Here is a 21,054-nt window from a genome sequence, read left to right on the forward strand (position 1 = left end):
TTTAGATTAGTTAATCCATTCCCTTGCCATCACAGGACTGTCCCTTAGTATGAAATGACCAAAGTGATGTGGTTTCTTGGGAGACTATTCTCATTTCTCTCTGTCCTGGTGCCTTCCCTTTTATTTTGGACCAAGTTTTGAACGTGTTTGTGACGGTAACCATTCTCACACCCAAGCTGAAAATTCTAAGGGTAAGCTGCAATAGGACCAGAAAAAGACAAAAGGGAAAGCTAAAAGATTTTTTTTTAAAAGAAAAATGAAAAGCTTCAACATAACTAGCGTTGGTCCTCAATTTTTAAAATGTAAATTATTCCTTAAATCTTACTTTTGAAGTCTTCATTAATTGCCTTACAGGCCTCGCTTCACATTAATTATGCCTTTATACAACGTCCTCATGGAAAAAGTAATACATGTAAAGAATCTTTCCATATTAAATTGTCAGTGTTTTCCTCTCCCTTTTAGCTAATTGCTTCATTATGTACTTTTTAAATTGTTTTGTTCTGCACGGATTAATTTTGTACTTATCTTCACAAACCGTAAAACTTTTACAATGTATTGTTAAACTATGTATGTTGGGATGCTGTTTTATAATTACAGTAAACCACTCCAAGGCTTGTGTTACTAGGAGATAACATGCTTCCAGGGTCACTGAAGGCAAAGAGCTTCAATCAGTTGTTTCTCAAATGTATCCATCTCGCTGCTAGGCAAAGTGAAATAATTGATACTTAAGTCACTCTATTGCCAAATTTATGCCATAAATACGAAGCAGAAGAAATCATCTTTTATCCTGAAAGTGGGGTGGGAAACAAAGTGTATAACCAATGCAAATTACCAGAGGTTTAATGTTTGTGTGACAAGATACTGTGACTGCTCATTTTTCATGCAGTTTTTTTAGACTTCTTTCCAGTCGCTGGTGCCCTATGCCAGCGTCAGAAACTCTTGCATTAATGATAGATCTTGCACTACATCAGGGGACCCAGTCAGAACTGCAGTGAAGTGAAGGGTCTGTACAACTACACGAGACATTATATGATACCAGAGGTTACAGTACCACTTTTAGCTGCCCTTAAAGTATTAAACTTTGTGCTATCTTATGATAAGGCACTAATAAATGAGTCTCTCTCCTGTAACCACTGATTTGTGAGTATGTGTGTTGACTTCAGCTGTGTTATTTCTCTCCTTATCATTGCAAGCAGTAATTTCCTTTGTTGGAGCATCAAGATGTTAACATTATTGTCCATTTACAAACACGGGACCACACCGGTGCAGGCAATGCAAAAAGCCTCTAGTGGAAAGCTAAAATACATCTTGCTCTTTAATGTATGTTAAAGGGATGCTACACCACATATCTGCCGGTGTTACATTAATCATCGGCTTTCCTGTGGGAGCTTTGAATAACATGTTCTCTGCCCAGAAATAGTGTAAAAATGATTCACTGGCAAACTGGAAATGTTGTCTGTATGTATAATTATACATGCTGTAGCTGCAGGATACCTGCTGGGGCATTCATGGGCTAAACAGGGGAAAAACAATTATTCCACTGGAAGCTTGACACAAAAATAGAATAAACCATGGAGAGCAAACTGCTGCAGATGTCATGACTGACACAACTGGAGGCATGACAATGTGGAGGCAAGTTCTTTCTTTCTTTCTCAATAGAATCATTTCTTGTGGTAAAATGATAATCATATAGAAATGACAGCCCTTAAAATAGAGAATACTAGTCTCTGGTACCACTGGGCTTTAGAACATCAACGTAATGAAGTAGTTTCCTAAACCAATAGCATTTTAGAGATGATTTTTGCTTACATCAAGGTCTCAGTATCAATTATATACAAAGCCACTGTAGCCACGTAGATCACTAGTTCTGGCAGCACTCATGCTGCAAAACTAAACAATTTTCATAATTTTTGGCAAAATGTTTGCTTTAAAAAGTATCGAACGCTTTTCACAAGATCCTCAATTTTTGTCAGTTTCTCAACTTTCTCTCACGTGATTTAAAGTTAGTTAACAAAATTGTTTCTTGCTTCATGAAACCATGCTGACAAGAAATGACCGCTTTTCCATTCACAAAACTGGCAAGAAAGTAAAAATGTCATGTTCAGTTAACTTTTAACAGCTGAAATTAAGGAGAAACCAACATATTTAAAAACAGAATTATATTCTACCTGAAAATCATTTTACCTCACACTGTTAAAAGTAACACTTCAGATTACTATCACAAAGAAACTGGAAAAGAGTAATTTTCTCTGTTTTTCCCCCTCCAGTTATTTTGTGCATTTGACAGTGTTGTGTGTATAGTCCGTTTCACTGCAGTCTATGTGGGTCTTTCATGAATTTCTAAAATCAACTAAAAAAATACATGATTGTAAAACTACACCAAGTGACAGTGTCTGAAAGTGTGTGTGTATGACACTGACTTAGGACTCATTCCTACCCATTCTGCTGTGAGCAGGGCACTTCATGGCTGCAGAGGAAAGGGTAAGATTTGCCCATTACAGACTAATCCTGGGGAGTGTAAGAGGGCTTTGTTCCACATGGAAATGACACAGAGCTGAGAGATAAATTTTCAGTTTGAACCAGCCACGGCTGCTAACACAAGACATGGGAAAAAGTAGCAGACATGGCTTGCTGATTCCCCACTAAACAGGGCTTTGGCTCACCACATACATACAGTACATGGAGACTCTGGTCACAGTACTTGCCTTGGTCTACTCACAGTCCTCCTTCCACAAGGAGCTGCCGAGACCCACCATGGCAATCTCTATGGAATGGGCGAGTGCGAGGGGGGTGGTGGAATAGAGTCTCATTAATGCTGTCTTCTGTGCATCCACATTGTACCCCCATAATCTAGCACCCTATAACATTGAATTCTCCACATTTATAAGACATTACCAGGGAGAAGATGGCAATTCTGTTCAAGCATTATTGCAGGCAGGTGAGCCTGTAGAGTCATGTAGGCTTGCAGCACACAGGAGACTTCCTAGAGGAAGGAAGGAATGCTGCTTGGCATTCCATCTGTTCACTGTGTGAACACATTACAGCATGCAGAATAGGAACAAGCCACTGTGTATTTACTTTACTCACAACTTCCTGGCTATGGTAAACCATAGAGTAAACTCAGGAAGTTGGCTGGCTAACGAGCTCCGTCATATTGTATGATACGTGGTACACAATACCTCGGAACCTGGAAAGCCAGCTACTGGGTTTACTCAGGCATGCATGGTAGCTGATTCTCCAAGGCTACATAGTAAAGCGTGCCACATGTCAGGATTAAGCCATATGCTGCTAAAAAGGAAAGTACAGATGAAAGATGAAACAGAGGACGCAATCTGCGCCCTGGTGTAGAGGTTATAATTTTAAAATAAAAATGTTATTTATTGTACTGATACTGTATCTATAAAATGCAAACTGCTGATGTTTCTGCTGAACAATTACAGCCTGTATTAAGTGATTCATTTTAGGCCCTGCTGTTAAAAGCAATCCAGAAAGTCTTGAAATTACTCTCTGGTGCTGCAGAGACAAGAAAATGTAGTTAGCCAGCCGGGAAAGACCATCTGGAGCTAAATCCTTCTCTGACCATAGTTTTCAGCATGCCTCTATCTAAAGAAAATTAAAGGCAGCTTTGTGGAGTAACACTGCAGTCTGTAGAGCTAGGGACTGCAACTAAATTACATGATTTCCCACAATATTCTGACAACAGCATTTTTTGTAGGCACCTGCATTTTGCCACGAGGCAGCACATGGCCTCAGGTCTGTACCGGGAGCAGTGGATTAAGTGAAGAGGCACACTTGCAAAGTCTACCATCTTCAGAAAGAATATTACATTCCTGGCAGCACTAATATTGCATTTTAAATGTATATTAATCCTGGTATTATCTGGGTTATGATGAGCCTAGTGAGGAGAGTCATTAATAAACTGCTCAGCTATCTGTCTATTACAGATGTTTTGATGCAGCTGGGAACTCAGATCAGAGTCAGAATAGAGCTGGACGAAGCAATATATGTTATGCTACCTTGCACATTGTGGCATGTCAAACATGAAAGTGTTTTATTTAGGTCAGGCTTCACTTCCCTGGAGACAGAAGAATAGATATTAAGAAATTAGAGCACTGTCGGGGCTTATTCCAGTAATCCAGTATACTCCAAAATTTCAATTATGGTGGGGTGGGGATGTTGTGCATCTGTCTAGTCCTGTCTATCAAAGTGATTTTCAGCCGTTAACATCCACAAGGACTAAGCAGACCGGACAGGCTAGTACATTACTTGAGAGCATTGGGGCCATATTCTGTCACACAAATTATCATCAAAGTCTCATAAGTACGACTGATCAAACTCTTTGCCCTCTCATAGAAACAATAACTCATTCAGTTAAAAATCAGTGTCACGAAGTTTAAAACTCAGCAAGCAACGTCGAGCTGAGAAATCTGGCTCTAGGAATGGACTCAGGCTCCCTCTCCTTAAGCATGCAGAGACTGGCTTTATCAAAGGCAGGATGCTCACATCTCTCCTCTAGCACTCCCTGCCAGTAGGGGGGTAACATATCTTGGCAAGGGCCTTGCCTTCCCTTCTGTTGCAATAATGCTTTCTCTCTAACAAGTGGGAGGAAAAGATTATCAGAAAGTCAGAGGTGGAAAATGAGTGGTTTTGTAATATGTCTCAGTCTGAACGCATTACCTGAAGTTATTTTCTCATTATTTACAGAAATTCATCCTTGTCTTTATGCTAGTGTATATCTTTATTCCAGAGACCAGACAGCCACAAAACACAAACTTCAATATGTTCAGCTAACATTTCAGTAGCAGAGTTTGTAAATCTAATTTTGTAACGCAAATGGAACCTCTTTTTCATTTCTCCAATTATGTAACTCAGAATCGGTCTTTCACTTGTATCAAAAAACTGAGAGAATCTCTTAAATTGAGCAATGTTGCATTTTCAGGATGGTATTTATTCATGAGGAGAGGCAGAATGAGATACACAAATCACACAGAGTATTGCAAATGGTAAATAAATGAACAGTGTATGATGAAAGAGAAAATACGAGGAACTATGCAAACTCAGTACTCTATGAATATCTTAACTCCTCAGTAAAGGCAGAGGGGAGACAGCAGAAACATAGGGCAAATATGCTATCTCCAAAGTGAGCTCCCCAATTTAAATAAACAGATGAATCTAGGAGAACCTTCCCCATTAGATCTTTGAGAATCCTCACCTCCCTATAGCTGAGCGTTATAAGTGGGGCAAAGAAGTTTTCTCCAAGCTTCATCATAGCATCTACCACTACCAGCTATGTGAAATGACATCATGTTTGTTTCCTCCCCTCCCCAAGTACTGCTTTTCATCCCGTCCCTCCCGTATACAACCCATAGGTGTAGGATTCTATGGCTGGCTTGGTATATTACATAATGGCACAGACGGACAGCAGTTATATAGCTCCTTCACATACTACCTCTACTATCTGTTGTCTGCTTCTTCACCTATGATGTGGGGCAAGTCACATTTTATAAGAACAAACTATCAGGGCTTGTTGTTTGTTACATTTCTTACCCTGATCCCAAGCTCCACGTTCTCTCCTCCATAGACCTCCATGCCTTCATCTAGTAAGCCAATCTCTTGGAAGTACTCCCTGTCTACTATGAAGCATCCAATCAGTGCAGGGCTTCTGTACAACAGAACAACAGAAAACAACAGTCAGAGAGCACATAAGCTACTTCCTTTTTTATTGTCACTCAAACAGATTGTAGTTAGCGTCACTGGGCCATACTGGGTGTAAGACCGTGGACTGCAATGGAGTTACACCCAAGATGGATTTGGCCAATTTTGTCTTATTGTGCTATTTGTTTTTTAAACCAAATTGAAAGGTGCCAGACTGACAATGCTGAAAACTGAAGCCTTCAGTACAGGATGAGCAACAAGAGTGATGCTCCCCTGCAAAGTTTTGCCCACGTGTCCCAGGTCTGTTTTGGAGAGACCAGCTCTTGTGGGCAGAGGGTTGCAGTGTCTCTATTGCAGCTCTTGGGTTCTCAACGTAGACTGCCAACAAGGGTACCAATTAGTGCAAATTTTGCCCTTGATGAAGGAATGCATTTAACCACATGCTTAAATCCATCCCCTAGTCAGGAAAGCATTTAAGTGTGTGCTGAACTTTAAGCTTAAATTAACTATCTGCTTCAGAGCTCTTAGTGAATATGGATGCTTTCTTGAGTCAGGGCCTTTTTTGGTGGCTTTTGTAATATGGACACAAGAAGTGAGTATGAGACAACTCACTCCTTTCACTGAAATGCTGTAAAATATGAATGTCTATCAGCCACTGCTAATCTGGGACAAATCTGAATCTGTGGCCTAGGGGTGAGAGTCTCCATATCACACTGAGTCACCCAGTCCTACTGATACTAATTTCCTACTGCTTCAAAATCCTGAGACACTCAGTCTTACGAATGCTGAACCACGTTTAAAATGGTGAAGATTCGACTATACAGAGTATAATTTTCCCCGCTATGAGGGAAGGCGAATATAGAGTAATTAATCTAGTTTTTACAGTGTTTTTAGCTTACCTTGCATGCTGATAAAAACAAAAATGTCATTTTTGTCATAGTGTGAGCAGAAGGAGCACTGGGAACAACAGGATATTAATGAAAGGACACAGAGCAATGCAAGAGTATAGGGTAAATCATCCTGCATTTATCAGGAAGAGAACAATCAAGCTGTGTTAAATGCAGACATCTGCTTTTCATGTGATTATAGGATTGCTTAATCACAAAACTTAAAATTCTCTCCTTGTACAGATTTATATATTTGTGTGGTGTTATCCTACACTATTACTGTACCACTTCAACATAATGAGAAAATATTTGACGTATTTAGTAATGAGGAAAATATGAGACAACCTTATAGCATCTAAAAAAATAGTGCTGAATTTATCACAGAATAGGAAGGTCTCTGAATGTTTTTTTGAAGGAAAGAATCCCTTTGCCTTTGTTTTAATTCTGTTGTATTTTCACTATGTGCCTGAAGTAATAACGTATTGGTTACTGGGAGAATGGTCTTACTAAAGCTACCTATCCACATGCTGAACTTAATTTATTATTACATGACACTTTTGTACAATGTATCTCAAAAATAAACAATAATCCAGGAAAAGGGCCAGCTCTCAATCTCATTTAAGGATTTTGCAAGGAGAAAATCTAAATGCCCATCATTGTAAAGTGAAATCTAATCCCTGTCCATCAGGAATCACGTAATTACTGGGTGAAGTGCAGAACCAGGACCAGTTCTTTGTTCTAAACTGCAATTATTTTATTTCAAAAAGTCAACAAGAAAATATTAAAAATAATATTTTTCACAGCTACAGGACCTTCCAGAGGTTCTCAAGCACTTTACCAACATTAATTAAGCTTTCCAGTATCCGTATGAGATGGATATTATTATCCCCACCTTATATACAAAGTCTGTGGCTGAGCTAGCATTCATATCCAGATCTCCTGACTCCTAGTCCTTTTTAAGGACCTCCTCTCACCTTCGTAAAGAGTGATGGCCAAGGAGATGGAGTGGGCGAATGCAGCCCTGAGCCAACAATTCCATCTGACAGCTCCAAAATAGAGCGGTCATCCAGAGAAGACAGGTCTGTGGGATCAAAGATAGCTCTCAGGTTGACAGGGTGAGAGAATGCAAGAGACACCTGCTGATGCCCCACCCCAGCACTTCCAAAGGTGCAATTTTTGTACTTCAGTCTCATCCACCTCATCTCTTCCTGCAAAAGCTTTTGGGAAACCAGAAGGGAGATCACAGTGAGCTCCTTGGGATCTGCATCGAAAGAAGAACTAGGATCTATGGAGAACTGCTTGGAGGTCATCAATCTTATTTACATGAGACAACGCTACCCTTGATACCATAGAGTAGACAGGGGTCCTCTTCTGCACCAGCTTAACAGTTCTCTAGACAGAATAGGCAGGTACAGAGCTAGGTCATACAAAAATAGGGGTTTTCACACATTCCTTGCTCCCACATCTATGGGCCAGATTTGTGTGTGATTATAACACATAATAGTACAACTATGTGATATAACTACAAATGTAATGATCAGATTTCAATTCATCACTCTGACAGTTGTACCTTTTTGCAATACACTTGCAAACTGCATTGTCTTTCTGGATCATTACCATTAAATTAGCAGACGACATTTATAGACGGCAACACTGAATCAAGCATTCAAGTCTTCTCTTTTACTTTTTTATATTTGCTCTGACTTGTTACATAAAAATGAAGTACATGAGACTGTACAACTTTTTTGTGATTATCTAAGGGAGCAATGGTAAAAGTGGCAGAGAACAGTGAGAACATTTATTCTAATTTAACCATTGGTTTGTTTGATAAGCAGCTCCCTTGGTCCTTGTTAAAATCAAGTTCATGTAGCCAGCCAGCCCTTTGTTATTTGTTACATATAACTGAGCACTTTCCACAATTCCCAAACCCATGTCACAGGTGCATGTTACCTTATCGGAGCAGTTGAGTTTTCCAGCTTCCACCATGATTTTGGAGGATTCAGATATCGACACCACAGTTCCCAGTCAAACCCCTGCGCAGATAGGGGGTATTCCTCTATTTCAAAATTATCATATTTGATGTTATCAAATGATGGAGAAATGACCCTTTTTCTGTTTTCCTTTATCCTCGTGAGCACTGGTTCAGCCCTAGAGGAACAAATACTGAGATTGTTTAAACAGAAGCAAAACCCTTATGCCAACCATATCCTATATTCTATATTATCTGAAGGGCAAGCTCTGCAGTTGTTACTCACGCAAAACTCCCATTGACTGAAGTGTGGGTTTTCCTGAGTGAGGCTGCAGGATTTGGCCTGAAGTATACAGTGTAACTTTAAATCTAGCATGCACTGGGTATTCCTTTCTAGTCTGTTGATGGAAGAAATTAGACCTTTCTTATCAGTTACCATTTACATCCGTGCTACCACATAAAGATGATGTCTCCAGGCCATCTCTATGATCAAGGACATCAAGAAGATCAGAGTTAATAACTGAAGTATCCCAGGGACAAAAACTTTTTTCCCTTTAAAGAGACTATCTTTTTATACAGAAGTAACACTGCAACTAAACGTAAGTTGGACAACTGCATAATTAAATGCTCATGAGAGGTGCAGTAGTAATAGACCAGTCACTGAAGTTCCTCTCTTCCCCCCATTACCCTCCCTCTCAATAAACCTCATCTCTGACCTGCTGGGCCACCTGTAAATATGAAAAAAATATTCCAGCCCCAAGGATACTCTGCCCTTGATCTCTGGACAGCACCATCCAAGTCATTCAAAGTCCATCAACAAAGGTATCAGAGCAAGTTGTGATAATAATTCTCTGATGTGGTCACTCTTCACTAGGAATCAGGCTAAAATCACCAACTAATTTCACAGAGGCCACTGAAAAGCTTCAGATGCTAACAACTTTTGGTCACTATCAACATGGATTGAATTGGAATCAATGATCTCAAAGTGAAAGGCTTGGTATCCCACTCCTAACCCCTGAATCATCCACCCTCCTTTGCCCAGACATGTTTTATGCAATTTAGCTTCTAATTAAAATGATTCATTAAGGAGACCACCGTAACACCAGGAGCACATCTGAGATAGAGCCAAGACATCGTTATGTAATTTTTCTGTATCTTGTAAAGCCAGCCGCTGGCAGTTAAATATAAACAGCACAAGTCTTTCAGAAACTAGTATTGAGCTTGGCAGTCTATGTCATTTGTTATTCCTTTGCTGAAAATGAAAAATGTTTATATATTCAGTGCACATGAACTGGGTTAAACTTTAGATGTTTCCATCTTTCTCCCAGCTCCTGCCAAGCCCCCCTCTCCCACACACATGGCCATCCAAACTGCAGTTGCTCTGCCCTAAGCAATTAATAATGGGGTGATCCCAAAATACTGGTTTAGCCTGGAGGCTTAACTGGCTCAGGGCCCAACTGAGCAAGGTACTTTAGCAGATATGCAGGTGAGTGAATGCATTGGCTTCAATGGAACTATTTGAATATATAAAGTTACACGTACTTAAATATCTTGCTGAATTGGGGCATCTATCTGCTTTTCTTATACTGTTAATTATAATATCGTGCTGACAACAAAACCTTTCCCAGGGTTCTTCTGACATTTATAACTATTGTGAGCTTTTAAAACATTAAGATTTTTTTTTAAAGTTCAGTTAAATGCAATGGTGAAAGAAATACGAAGAATATTCTATGTTCAGATGAACAATACATGGAATTATCCTGGGAAGTACTGAGAAACCACAGGACCTCATCGGATCAGCTCAGCAACCCACAGAATCTGGCCCTAAATAATATAAAAAATTTGCATTACCCCCTTAATTTTGCATACAGAAAGTCAGGACTAAGTTTGCTACACATCTGACCTGTTCTACTGAGCTTCTCCATGCCTAAGTGATTATTTACCATCTGTGCGCTAGCTATTGATAAAAATCAAATGAAAATGGAAGAGAACAATAATATACTGTCCACATATAAATTTGATATGAATTTTAACCAGAGGCAATAAATCTCTAATTTGCTCCACTTGTCTAATTTAGTAACATGCATTTACCGGAATAACCACTACAGCAGACAATAACCCAGTTCTAACAAACGGAATCTTGATTATGACTATGTTGCATATTACAAACCATAAGCTTTTCATAATTATCTCTGTATTTAAATCTGTGTCAAAAGATCTTCATATAACTTCATCCCCCTATATGCTGGATATATATCATGCCATCATTTACAAATAATTGCAAGAAGCAGCAAGATACATACCATCCCACGCTGAATTCCACATGAGCATCAAAGAGCGCAACGACTGGTGCTGTGGCTGCTCTCCATCCGCTAACTCGAGACCGGATCAGCCCCTCTTGCTTGCTGTGTCGGACCACCTTGATGAATCCAGGCTTCCGCATATTCACCTCGTCAACATACTCCTTTAGTTTCTCCTTGAGTTCTTCTGTACACAGGGAAATAATGAAGAGTAAGAACAATAAAAAAATCTATTTATCTACCCATATATGTTAGGAAAAACATCAAGGAGGGCTAAATCTTGTCTTCTGGAGCACAAGAGATAAAGGAGGGTGGTAAGAAACCTCTTCCACAATGGAAACAGCAGACAACAAAACTCTGTTGCACTGAAGTGGTCCAGCTAGTCTGGCCTGAGATTAGAGAACATGATCAAACCCCTGGTGACTAGCATTTATACTGTCTTTCTCCATGATCAAAAGTCAGGGACTCACAAGAAGAGAGGACCAGCACAGTGCATTTCCACAGCATGTCACTCCGCCAACTGCCTTGTGGGATCCTGCCCTCACCAGAGTCATTCCTGGAGTACCGGATTCACTATGCAGCCTCTCTGCTCCCCCTGCCTGCACCAGTAGGGGCAAAATTTGGCCACACAGTATATCAAATACAGATATGAACATGGTGAGAGATTCACCCTTACATGGAGGGCCAGTACAAAGTCTATGCACTAGAGCCCTGTGCCGGACCATTTTTGTATCCTGCTCCCACTATTTTGGCAGTGGGTCCTGCGGGATCCCAATCCCTCTGTAGGGCTCTAAAACAGTCCCGGGCAGGGCTCTACTATGCACCATCTGAGCCTCAAAATATGGCTTAGGTGTTGCATAGATCTTGTGCACTGGAGTGAGGATCTGTATACTGTGGCATTTTCCTCCAGTTATGGCTCGCCTGCAAATAAGAAAAAGAAATCATAGGTCACACTTTCCTCTTACATTTACAGTTCAGTAAAACATATTTAGGGTTTATTACACTAGAGATATTATTGTTATCTATTAGTGTAGTGCCTAGGAGCCCCAGACAAAAATGTAGGCCTCACTCTGCTACGCACTGTACATACACATAGTGAGACAGCCCCTACCACAAAAGACTTGCAATCTAAGGCAGGGATGGGCAAACTACTACGTCCAGCCCATCAGAACTTTTAACCTGGCCCTCGAGCTCCGGCTAAGGAGTGGGGTCAGGGGCTTGCCACACGGCTCCCGGAAGCAGCGGCATGTCTCCTCTCTGGCTCCTACGCATAGGGGCAGCGAGGGGGCTCTGCACGCTGCCCCTGCCCCAAGCACTGCCACCCGCAGCTCCCATTGGCTGGGAACCGCAGCCAATGGGAACTGCAGGGGTGGCACCTGTGGACAGCGCAGCACACAGAGCCACGTGGACGGTGCTGCACCTCTGTGTAGGAGCTGGAGGAGGACATGTTGCTGCTTCTGAGAGCTGCAGGGGTAGCACCTGCGGACAGGGCAGCTTGCAGAACCGCCTGGCTGCGCCTCCGCGTAGGAGCCGGTGAGGGGGACATGCCTCTGCTTCTGGGGGCTGACTGAGGTAAGCGCTGCCCAGAGCCCGCACCCCTGAGCCCTTCCCCCACCCCCGCCCCCCTCCTGCCCTCCAAACCCCTTGGCCCCAGCCCAGAGCACCCTTCTGCATCCCAAATCCCTCATCCCCAGCCCCACCCCAGAGCCTGCTCCCCCAGCCGGAGCATGCACCTTCCCCCTCCCCGGCACTGCAACCCCCAATTTCGTGAGCATTCATGGCCTGCCATACAATTTCTATACCCAGATGTGGCCCTCAGGCCAAAAAGTTTGCCCACCCCGATCTAAGGGCTTGTCTACTCGGGAAAGTTACTACACCATAAGCTAAGATGTGAATTTAAATCTCCACAGTATACCAGTGTAACCCCTCCATAGACATTCTTCCGGTATAAGAGGTGTTTTTTTTCTGGTTTAGCTCAAATCGCTTTGGCAGGGGTTTAAGCTAAACTGAAAAAAGCCTCTTCTATACTGGAATAAGAGCATCCATAGGGAGAGCTATACAGGCACAACTATATCTGGAGTGGTATAATTATATCACTGTAGCCGGTAAAACTTGCTTGCGTAGTCAAACTCTAAATAGACAAGACAGACGAAAAGGTAGGAATGTAAACAGAAGCATAAAACACTTAGAGAGGAAGTGTGTGCAACAGTTAAGCGCACGGTATTATCACCAAAACCTCATTTGCCATTGGATATTAATTAATGTGCCATAAAATGAAGCGTGAGCACATAAAACATCATATAAAGGGCTATATTCACAATTGCTTGCATAAGCAAGTATTATGTTATTGCAGTAATGTACGAGGTAGTCGTTACACTATGTAAACTTCATATTTTAAAAATATGTCTGGAAAGAAAACCCAATTATTTCCCCATGAACTTTTATTTTTTAAACCAGTGTTTCAAAGAGGAAGGGGAGGAGGACAGAAAAAAAATTAACTATTGTGCTTCCCCCACACCTGCAGCTTTCTCTTTGCTCTGACAACACCTTTCTTTCTCTGCTCAAAAGGTTCTGCAATTTCTCCTCCTTGCTCAGCAAAACAAAGCAAGAATAGTGATCACAACAGAAAAGAATCATTTCCTAATTAAAAGATTATTCCTTTTTAACCAATAATTACTGCAGCTTTGGCTCAAAGATGAGTGCATGCGACAATGCAATACGTGGAATGAAAACGTACAGCTGAAATGCACTCGTTCTCATTATTATTATTATTATTTATATGTGGCAGTGCTCAGAGTTCCCAGTGGTAATCAGGGCCCATTGTCCTAACCAATGTACAAATACAGAAGCATCTGTGGAGTAAAAGGAAAGATAGAAATGATGGTCTTATGGTTAAGGTGCTGGACCGGGACTCAGAAGATCTGCCAAACATTTCCTCTGAGACCCTGGGCAAGTCACTTAACACATCAGTGTCTCAGCTCCACATCTATAAAATGAGAATAACAAATACATCTTTTATCTTTCTAGTCTATTTGGATTGTAAACTCTTTGGGACAGGAACTGTCTTTTACTATGTTTCTGTACAGTGCCTAACACAATGGGATCATGAACTTAGGGCCTCTGGGTCCTATCATAATGATGCCCCTTGACTTGAGTAGTTAGCGAATATTTGGGGCCTTGCGAGGTTGTTTCCTTTAGGGGGAGAAATTCAGAATACAAGTTACTTATTTCTTTGGTACAATGTTGTTTATTGACAAAGAGTATCCATGAAGTTCTGCTTCCCTGAACACAGTAGAAACAAACAGCAGCAGGCAGTTTCTGTGCCCAGAAATCCAAGCCTGTTTTCCAGCCCATCCTGTACCCCAAGGAGCTCTGTCTCTGCTCCTTCTCAGGGCCACGCATCACTGGCTTTCTCCTCCCTTTCTGATACTGATATACACAGACACATACAGCTCCACCAATCAGTCCCTGGGAAATTTGAGTTAGTTCTTGTCAGGCCTTCCGTGCTGGACTTAAGAGTTGGGGTGGCTGCTATTGTTTCAGCAATCACTAAACAAAGGAATATTTAATTGCTCTCTCAGTTAGCATGAATGAATGGTGGCTAACACACCGGTCAGCTTCAGTGACGTCTCTGACTGCCGATAGGTCAAACACACTTGCTGGCAGCCACCAATACCCCGCAGCACAACAGCAATACAAAATAATAAATACATAATCAAAAGAGCTCCCGTCGGTGTCTTGTTTTTTGCCTCTATTATATTTTCATAAAGATGAAATGATACTGCTTCTAGCAGTAATTCTCTGCACCATCTCTCTTGCATTTAAGTATTATTTTGACTACATATACAATATATGTCTGGATTCCTTTCAGAGAAGTTAACATTAGACTGTGAAACAAGTTTAGTGATGAGGAAATAAAGTTATTTGTCTGTTTAAACGAACTTCCAAAGCAGCTAAAAAACACACACCCCCAGAAATAAAGCTAAGGAGGAGGCGGGATTTCACACCACACTGTTAGGGTAGCGGCGACTTGTCATTTTGCACACACTGGGCACGGCACTCCAAATCAAAAGCAAACCCTTTGAGCATTGTATGAATGAAAATTATTCAAATCTCTGTAATTATTCAAATACATTGATAGCTGGATCACTGTAGAGCACAAGAGAAAGTTCTAGTGGGAAAACATCCGCTCAACGTACAGCTGCAGTAAAAAAATGTTAGGAAGGGGATAGAAAATAAGACAGTAACCATCATAATGCCACTATATAAATCAATGGTACGCCCACATCTTGAATACCACATGCAGTTCTGGTCACCCCGTTTAAAAAAAAAGATGCTTTAGAATTAGAAAAAAGATACAAAGGGCAACAAAAAATATTAAGGGTATGGAACAACTTCCATATTAGGAGAGATTAGAAAGATTGGGACTTTTCAGCTTGGAAAAGAGACAACTAAGAGGGAATATAAGAGAGGTCTATAAAATCATGACTTTTGTTGAGAAAGTAAATAAGAAAGCATTATTTACTCCTTCACATAACTAAAGAATCAGGGTCACCCACTGAAATAATGAATAAGTGGCAGGTGTGACAGGGCCGGGCCAGATGGCTACAGGAGAGTAATAGAAGGCAGATATATTAGCCCCAGGTTAAGTAGGTCCCTCTTCCCTGGTAAGATAACAGGGAAGGTTCCAGAACAATCAAGAACCTTCTGGAGACAATTAAGACAGGCTGATTAGAACACTTGCAGCCAATCAAGAAGCTGCTACAATCAATTAAGGCAGGCTAATCAGGGCACCTGGGTTTTAAAAAGGAACTCCCTTCAGTTTGTGATGTGCATGTGAGGAGCTGGGAGCAAGAGGCGCTAGGAGCTGAGAGTGAGAACGTATACTGTTTGTTGGAGTACAAGCATTATCAGACACCAGGAGGAAGGTCCTATGGTGACGATAAAGAAGGTGTTGGGAGGAAGCCATGGGGAAGTAACCCAAGGAGTTGTAGCTGTCACACAGCTGTTCCAGGAGGCACTCTAGACAGCTGCATTCCACAGGGCCCTGGGCTGGAACCCGGAATAGAGGGTGGGCCCGGGTACCCCCAAACCTCCCAACTCCTGGTCAGACACAGGAAGAGTTGACCTGGACTGTGGGTTCACAAAAACGGCCAACCTGAGGGCTGCCGGGAAGCTCCAAGGCGAGCAAATCCACCAGTAAGCGCAAGACCCACCAAGGTAGAGGAGGAACTTTGTCACACAGGTTTAAAACAGACAAAAGGAAGTACCTCTTCACACAATACACAGTCAGCCTATAGAATTTGTTGTCGGGGAGGTTGTGAACAAAACTGTAATGAGGCTCAAAAAAAAGAACTAAATAAGTTCATGAAGCATAGGTCCATCAATGGCTATTAGCTGGGAAGGTCAGGGATGCAGCCCCATGCTCTGGGTGGCCACAGCCTCTAACTGCCAAAGCTGGGACTGGACAAGAGGGGCTGGATCACTCAATGATTGCCTGTTCCATTCATTCCCTCTGAGTCATCTGGCTTTGGCCACTGTTGGAAGACAGTATACTGGACTAGATGGACTGGTCTGACCCAATATGGCCGTTTTTATGAGGAAAATAGGTCATTAATACATATTTGCATTTACACTGAGACTCACCAAGAGTGGAAGCAATAGCCTCTCCAGTACTTTCCCGTTCACGATCTCTGAACAGGATACTGGAGACATGAGAGACTGGAGATCAGTTTAGATCATTTGCTAGTTGACTAATTACTGATAAAGGAGATGAGCTCATTATATTCCAGAAATTTACCAGATTAGATAGATTATATCACTCCTAAAATATGACCCCGGACTATATAGCATTGAATCAGGACAACAGATCGTTATGCACATTACATACACAATGCCATTCTGCTTTAAATTAGATCAAAGCTCTTTTTTATTGCAAACATCTGTACCTAACTTTGCAAAAGCAGGAAGTTATACTTGCTGTAACAATGCAGGGGGGCGATGAGGAGGATCTTCATAGCCTCACTGTAGAGTAGCGGGAGAGCAGATGCTGAGAAACATTGCACACAAAGGCAAAGATTTGAAAATCAATACCGTTGACAGAGTCATTGTTTACTCAGACTCCTTCCTTTTTCAGCCAACAGATAGTTTTGGGTGCTACCTTATATTGCTTCTACTGTTACTATTCTCCGACACCAATTTATCTTACATACTTTGGGGAAAACTGCAGTGAAGTTTGCAGCGGGAGCAGATGGAAAAGGAACAGCAGCAGAGCCGTGTCTTTAAGTAGCCCTGCTAATGGAGGGCAAGATGGTTTGCAGAAGCCTGAACGCAACAGGACCATTACACCACATTATTGCTGCTCCCAAAAGGATCGGTGTGCACTTAGGTTTGCCAGGCATCTGGTTTTCAACCAGAATACCCAGTTGAAAAGGGACACTGGTGGCTCTGGTCAGCACAGCTGACCTGCCACTAAAAGTCCAGTTGGCCACCGCGGCTGGCTCTGCCTGGCTCCCGGAAGCAGCCAACATATCCCTCCAGTTCCTAGACCCGGGGTGGCCACAGGAGCTCCGCATGCTGCCCTTGCCCACCACTGCCAATGGGAGCTGTTGAGGTGATGCCTGTTGATGGGGGCAACGCGCAGAGCCCCCTGGCTTCCCCGTGCCTAGGAGTTGGAGAGACATGCCAGTCGCTTCCGGGAGCCTCCTGAGGTAAGCGCCGGCCAGAGCCCGCACCCCCTCCCGTGACCCAACCCCCTGCCCCATCCCTGAGCCCCCTCCCGCACCCAAACTCCCTCACAGAGTCTACACCCCACACCCCCTCCCACACTCCAACCCCCTGCCCCAGCCCTGAGTCCCCTCCCACACCCCAAACCCCTCATCCCTGGCCCCACACCTGACCTAGAGCCCCCTCTTGCACCCCAAATCCATCATCCCTGGCTCTACCCCAGACCCACACCCACAGCTGGAGCCCTCACCCCCTCCTGCACCCCAACCCCCTGTCCCAACCCCCGCCTGGTGAAAATGAGCGAGTGGGGGGGGGGAAGCAACAGAGGGAGGGGGGAGGGAGTGAACAGGAGGCAGGGCAAGGGTGTTCAGTTTTCTGCAATCAGAAAGTTGGCAACCCTATGTACACTCCACCTCACAGCTGCTCTTGAATGTGAATGGAGGGAAAGGTGCACAGAGGGAGAGCCCAGTTGTGCCCCACCAACTAGCATATTATATATTCTCCTAATGGAGGAGTTCTTCTTGGATCATTAGCAAGAATTCCAATCTAGAGCCTGATCCTGCACAACTGGGAATTTTGCCATTGGACTTCAATGGGGAGAGATCAGCCCCTAATACTCACGGAAATACTTGGCCCATATGCAGCCATGCTCCTGCATATCCTGTGCAGCATCCATGAAAGACAGGATCGCATTTTGCCTTTTCCTTAGGCCTTTTCCTGCCATTGTTGTTTAAATAAAACTTTCAATGGTTTCAGTGGGGGCTTTGCACCCAGAAAGATGGCTGGATGCAATTTTCCCTTGATTAATAGACTGGGATTCTTGCTAAAACTGCTAAGATTCACCTTTCTTTCCCAAAATGAAAATAATTTCTTGTCAGGAACGTAGCACCTCAACTCTGATAAAGGGAACAGCAGCCTAGGACACTTAAACAAAGAAAATCACTTAAATCAACATTTTCTGCAGAACATAAATATGCCCTACTGGGATATTCAGTAACCAATTTCTCATGCAGTCCTAACCTGCCTACCACAAAGTTTTACAAGACAGCTTTGTTTTCAATTGCCTTTGACATTTTCAGAGCACTGTGCCCAACTGGACTGGAAGAAAGGATTCTACCCCTACAAACAATTATTGTTTCAAACTGATGCTACCAATGACCTTCACCAGCACATTTTTCAACACATATTTTTTCATATAATGAAAATTACATGAATAATAAATCCAAAACACCCTTCTTCATTAATTATTGTGCTTCACTGCCTTCTGCCGCCATAGGAAAAACAATAAGAACGAACTAATGTGTCATTTTCAATATACAGAAGATTCTGTTTCCGTTTATGGAAACAAATAGCTTATAAAGACAGATGTGCTTGTCTTTCAACATGGAATATCTGAAATAAGAACTTCATTTGGCTAAACTGAATGAGTCTGCATGGTTAGATAGAGCTAACACCGCACATAGGGACAGGGGACCACTGCAGGTGCAGCACTTGCAAGCCGCATGAATTCTGCGTAGTTAAAGGAGGCAGAGAGGTATGTAGCGTCTATGCAGGACTAGGACATTGCTAGTCAGAGCAGATGTGTAAGTAGTAATTTATATTTTATTCTGAAATGTCTCTATGTACATTTAAAAAAACCAAAACCCTAACCCCCAAGGATTATCCCTGCAGGGATCCCTCCATTCCAGCTTTGCAAGGCGCAAGACAGGATCAGGTCATGCACATGTTCTCCCCCTTTTAGGGCTCCATGCGGGGCCCACAGAAGACTGGGCAGGCTGGAGGCTAGGTGTGGGTAGAGCCAGGGGAGGCACACCATCCTTACCTTCAATCCCACAGAGATTAATTGGGATTATATTACAGGTTCAGTGAAGTCCCCTTCACAGCAGGGAATCTTCCCTTAAGGAGGTGGGCTTGGAACGGTTCCTTGGGACAGTTCCTTGTAGTACACCTACATCTACTAGGACAGAGGTGGGAAAACTATGGGCTGGGGGCTGCATCCGGCCCTTCAGATGTGTTAATCTGGTCCTCAAGCTCCTGCCAGGAAGTGGGGTCCAGGGCTTGCCCAACTCCACATGTGTTCCCAGAAGTAGCAGCATGTCCCCCCTCCAGCTCCTAAGTGTAGGGGCAGCCAGGGGGCTCCGCATGATGCCCCCAACCCAAGCGCCACCCCTGCAGCTCCCGTTGGCCGGCAACCACAGCCAATGGGAGCTGCAGGGGCGGTGCCTGCGGATGGGCAACGTGTACAGCCATCTGGCCGCACCTCCACGTAGGAGCCAGAGGGGGGACATGCTGTTGCTTCCGAGAGCTGCTTGAGGTAAGCACTGCCCAGCGCCTGCACCCCTGCCCCCTTCCAGAGCCCCAACCCCCTGCCCGAGCTCTGACCCCTCTCCTACCCTCCAAACCCCTATGTCCCACCCTCCTGCACTCCAGAGCCCTCACTCCCCACCCCAACCCCCAGCCCAGAGCCCCCTCTCACACCCTGAACTCCTCATTTCTGGCCCCACCCCAGAGCCCACACCCCAACTCCCAGTTCTGTGAGCATTCATAGCCAGCCATACAATTTCCGTACCCAGATGTGACCGTCGGGCCAAAAAGTTTGACCACCCCTGTACTAGGTTGTTGCAGCAGCTCAAATTTTGCGACCGGCCTGCTCTTCAGGTTGGCCCATAAGAGGATCAGAGCTATGAACCTGCCTCCTCTCAGGCACACAGGGGGAGCAATCCCTGTGCAATTGTGAAAGGCTCTTGCAGGGCCATGCAAAATAGAGGAGGCTCTTGTGCACTTTCCCCTAACACCCACCCAAAGGGCTTGTCAAAACCTGACTCTGAGGCAGAAAGTAAGTATATCCCCGTTACTGTACATCTAATTGCTGGTAAAATGTAGCCTGAACTCATTCCCTCTCGTATTCCTTTCCATCACCAAGCTGATTCGGAATATATCAGCACATAATACAGAGCGCTTCCATGCAGCAAAGTGCAATTTGGGCAAAAGTGCCCATAAAAATCTGTCTCCTCTCCTTCAACAATTTTGAACTTGAATTCATTTGAGAATTCAAATCTGCATAAAGATATTTAGAGGGTTGGTTGCTTCTAATAGTCTCCATAAATAGCAAAATATAGTGGAAAGATAACTGGGCTAGACTCTCAGCTGGTGGAAACTGACATAAATAGAGCCAATGTGAATCTACACCAGCTGAGGATATGGCCCTTAGTCTTGAAGTGTAATTTTAAAGCTATTGATAGAGGCAGTGTTGTCATAAATAATGGTTCACATTATAGAGAAATCATTTAAAGAACAAGCAATTAAGCTTAATTTACAATAACTTTAACATATTCCAGTTTCAAGTGCTTAAATGCATTCTTGCATCTCTTAAAACAATTACATTTGTAAAATCTGACACTTCTGCTTTGCCTAGACATATGCATTTTTTAAACTCTTGCCAAGTTACCTGCAACTGTTTGTAATAATATTAAATTTTACTAAAAAGGGCCGAAAGTCACGTTCCATGACATTGGTA

The 21,054-nt window shown here is 43.0% G+C and overlaps 1 protein-coding gene across 2 annotated transcripts in view; it reads right to left on the reverse strand.

Annotated features, from left to right (window-relative positions):
- GALNT18 (polypeptide N-acetylgalactosaminyltransferase 18) overlaps window positions 1–21,054 on the reverse strand; it is a 385,548-nt gene that overhangs the window by 108,390 nt on the left and 256,104 nt on the right. For both annotated transcript variants that reach the window (XM_077820102.1, XM_077820101.1), the window contains exons 4-6: window positions 10,815–10,998; window positions 8,493–8,690; window positions 5,548–5,662 (exon numbers count right to left, since the gene is read on the reverse strand). In XM_077820102.1, the coding sequence (XP_077676228.1) occupies window positions 5,548–5,662; window positions 8,493–8,690; window positions 10,815–10,998 (497 nt within the window). The remainder of the gene's footprint in view (window positions 1–5,547; window positions 5,663–8,492; window positions 8,691–10,814; window positions 10,999–21,054) is intronic.

Source organism: Eretmochelys imbricata, chromosome 6 (genome assembly GCF_965152235.1).
Source record: "Eretmochelys imbricata isolate rEreImb1 chromosome 6, rEreImb1.hap1, whole genome shotgun sequence".
Lineage (NCBI taxonomy): Eukaryota > Metazoa > Chordata > Testudines > Cheloniidae > Eretmochelys > Eretmochelys imbricata.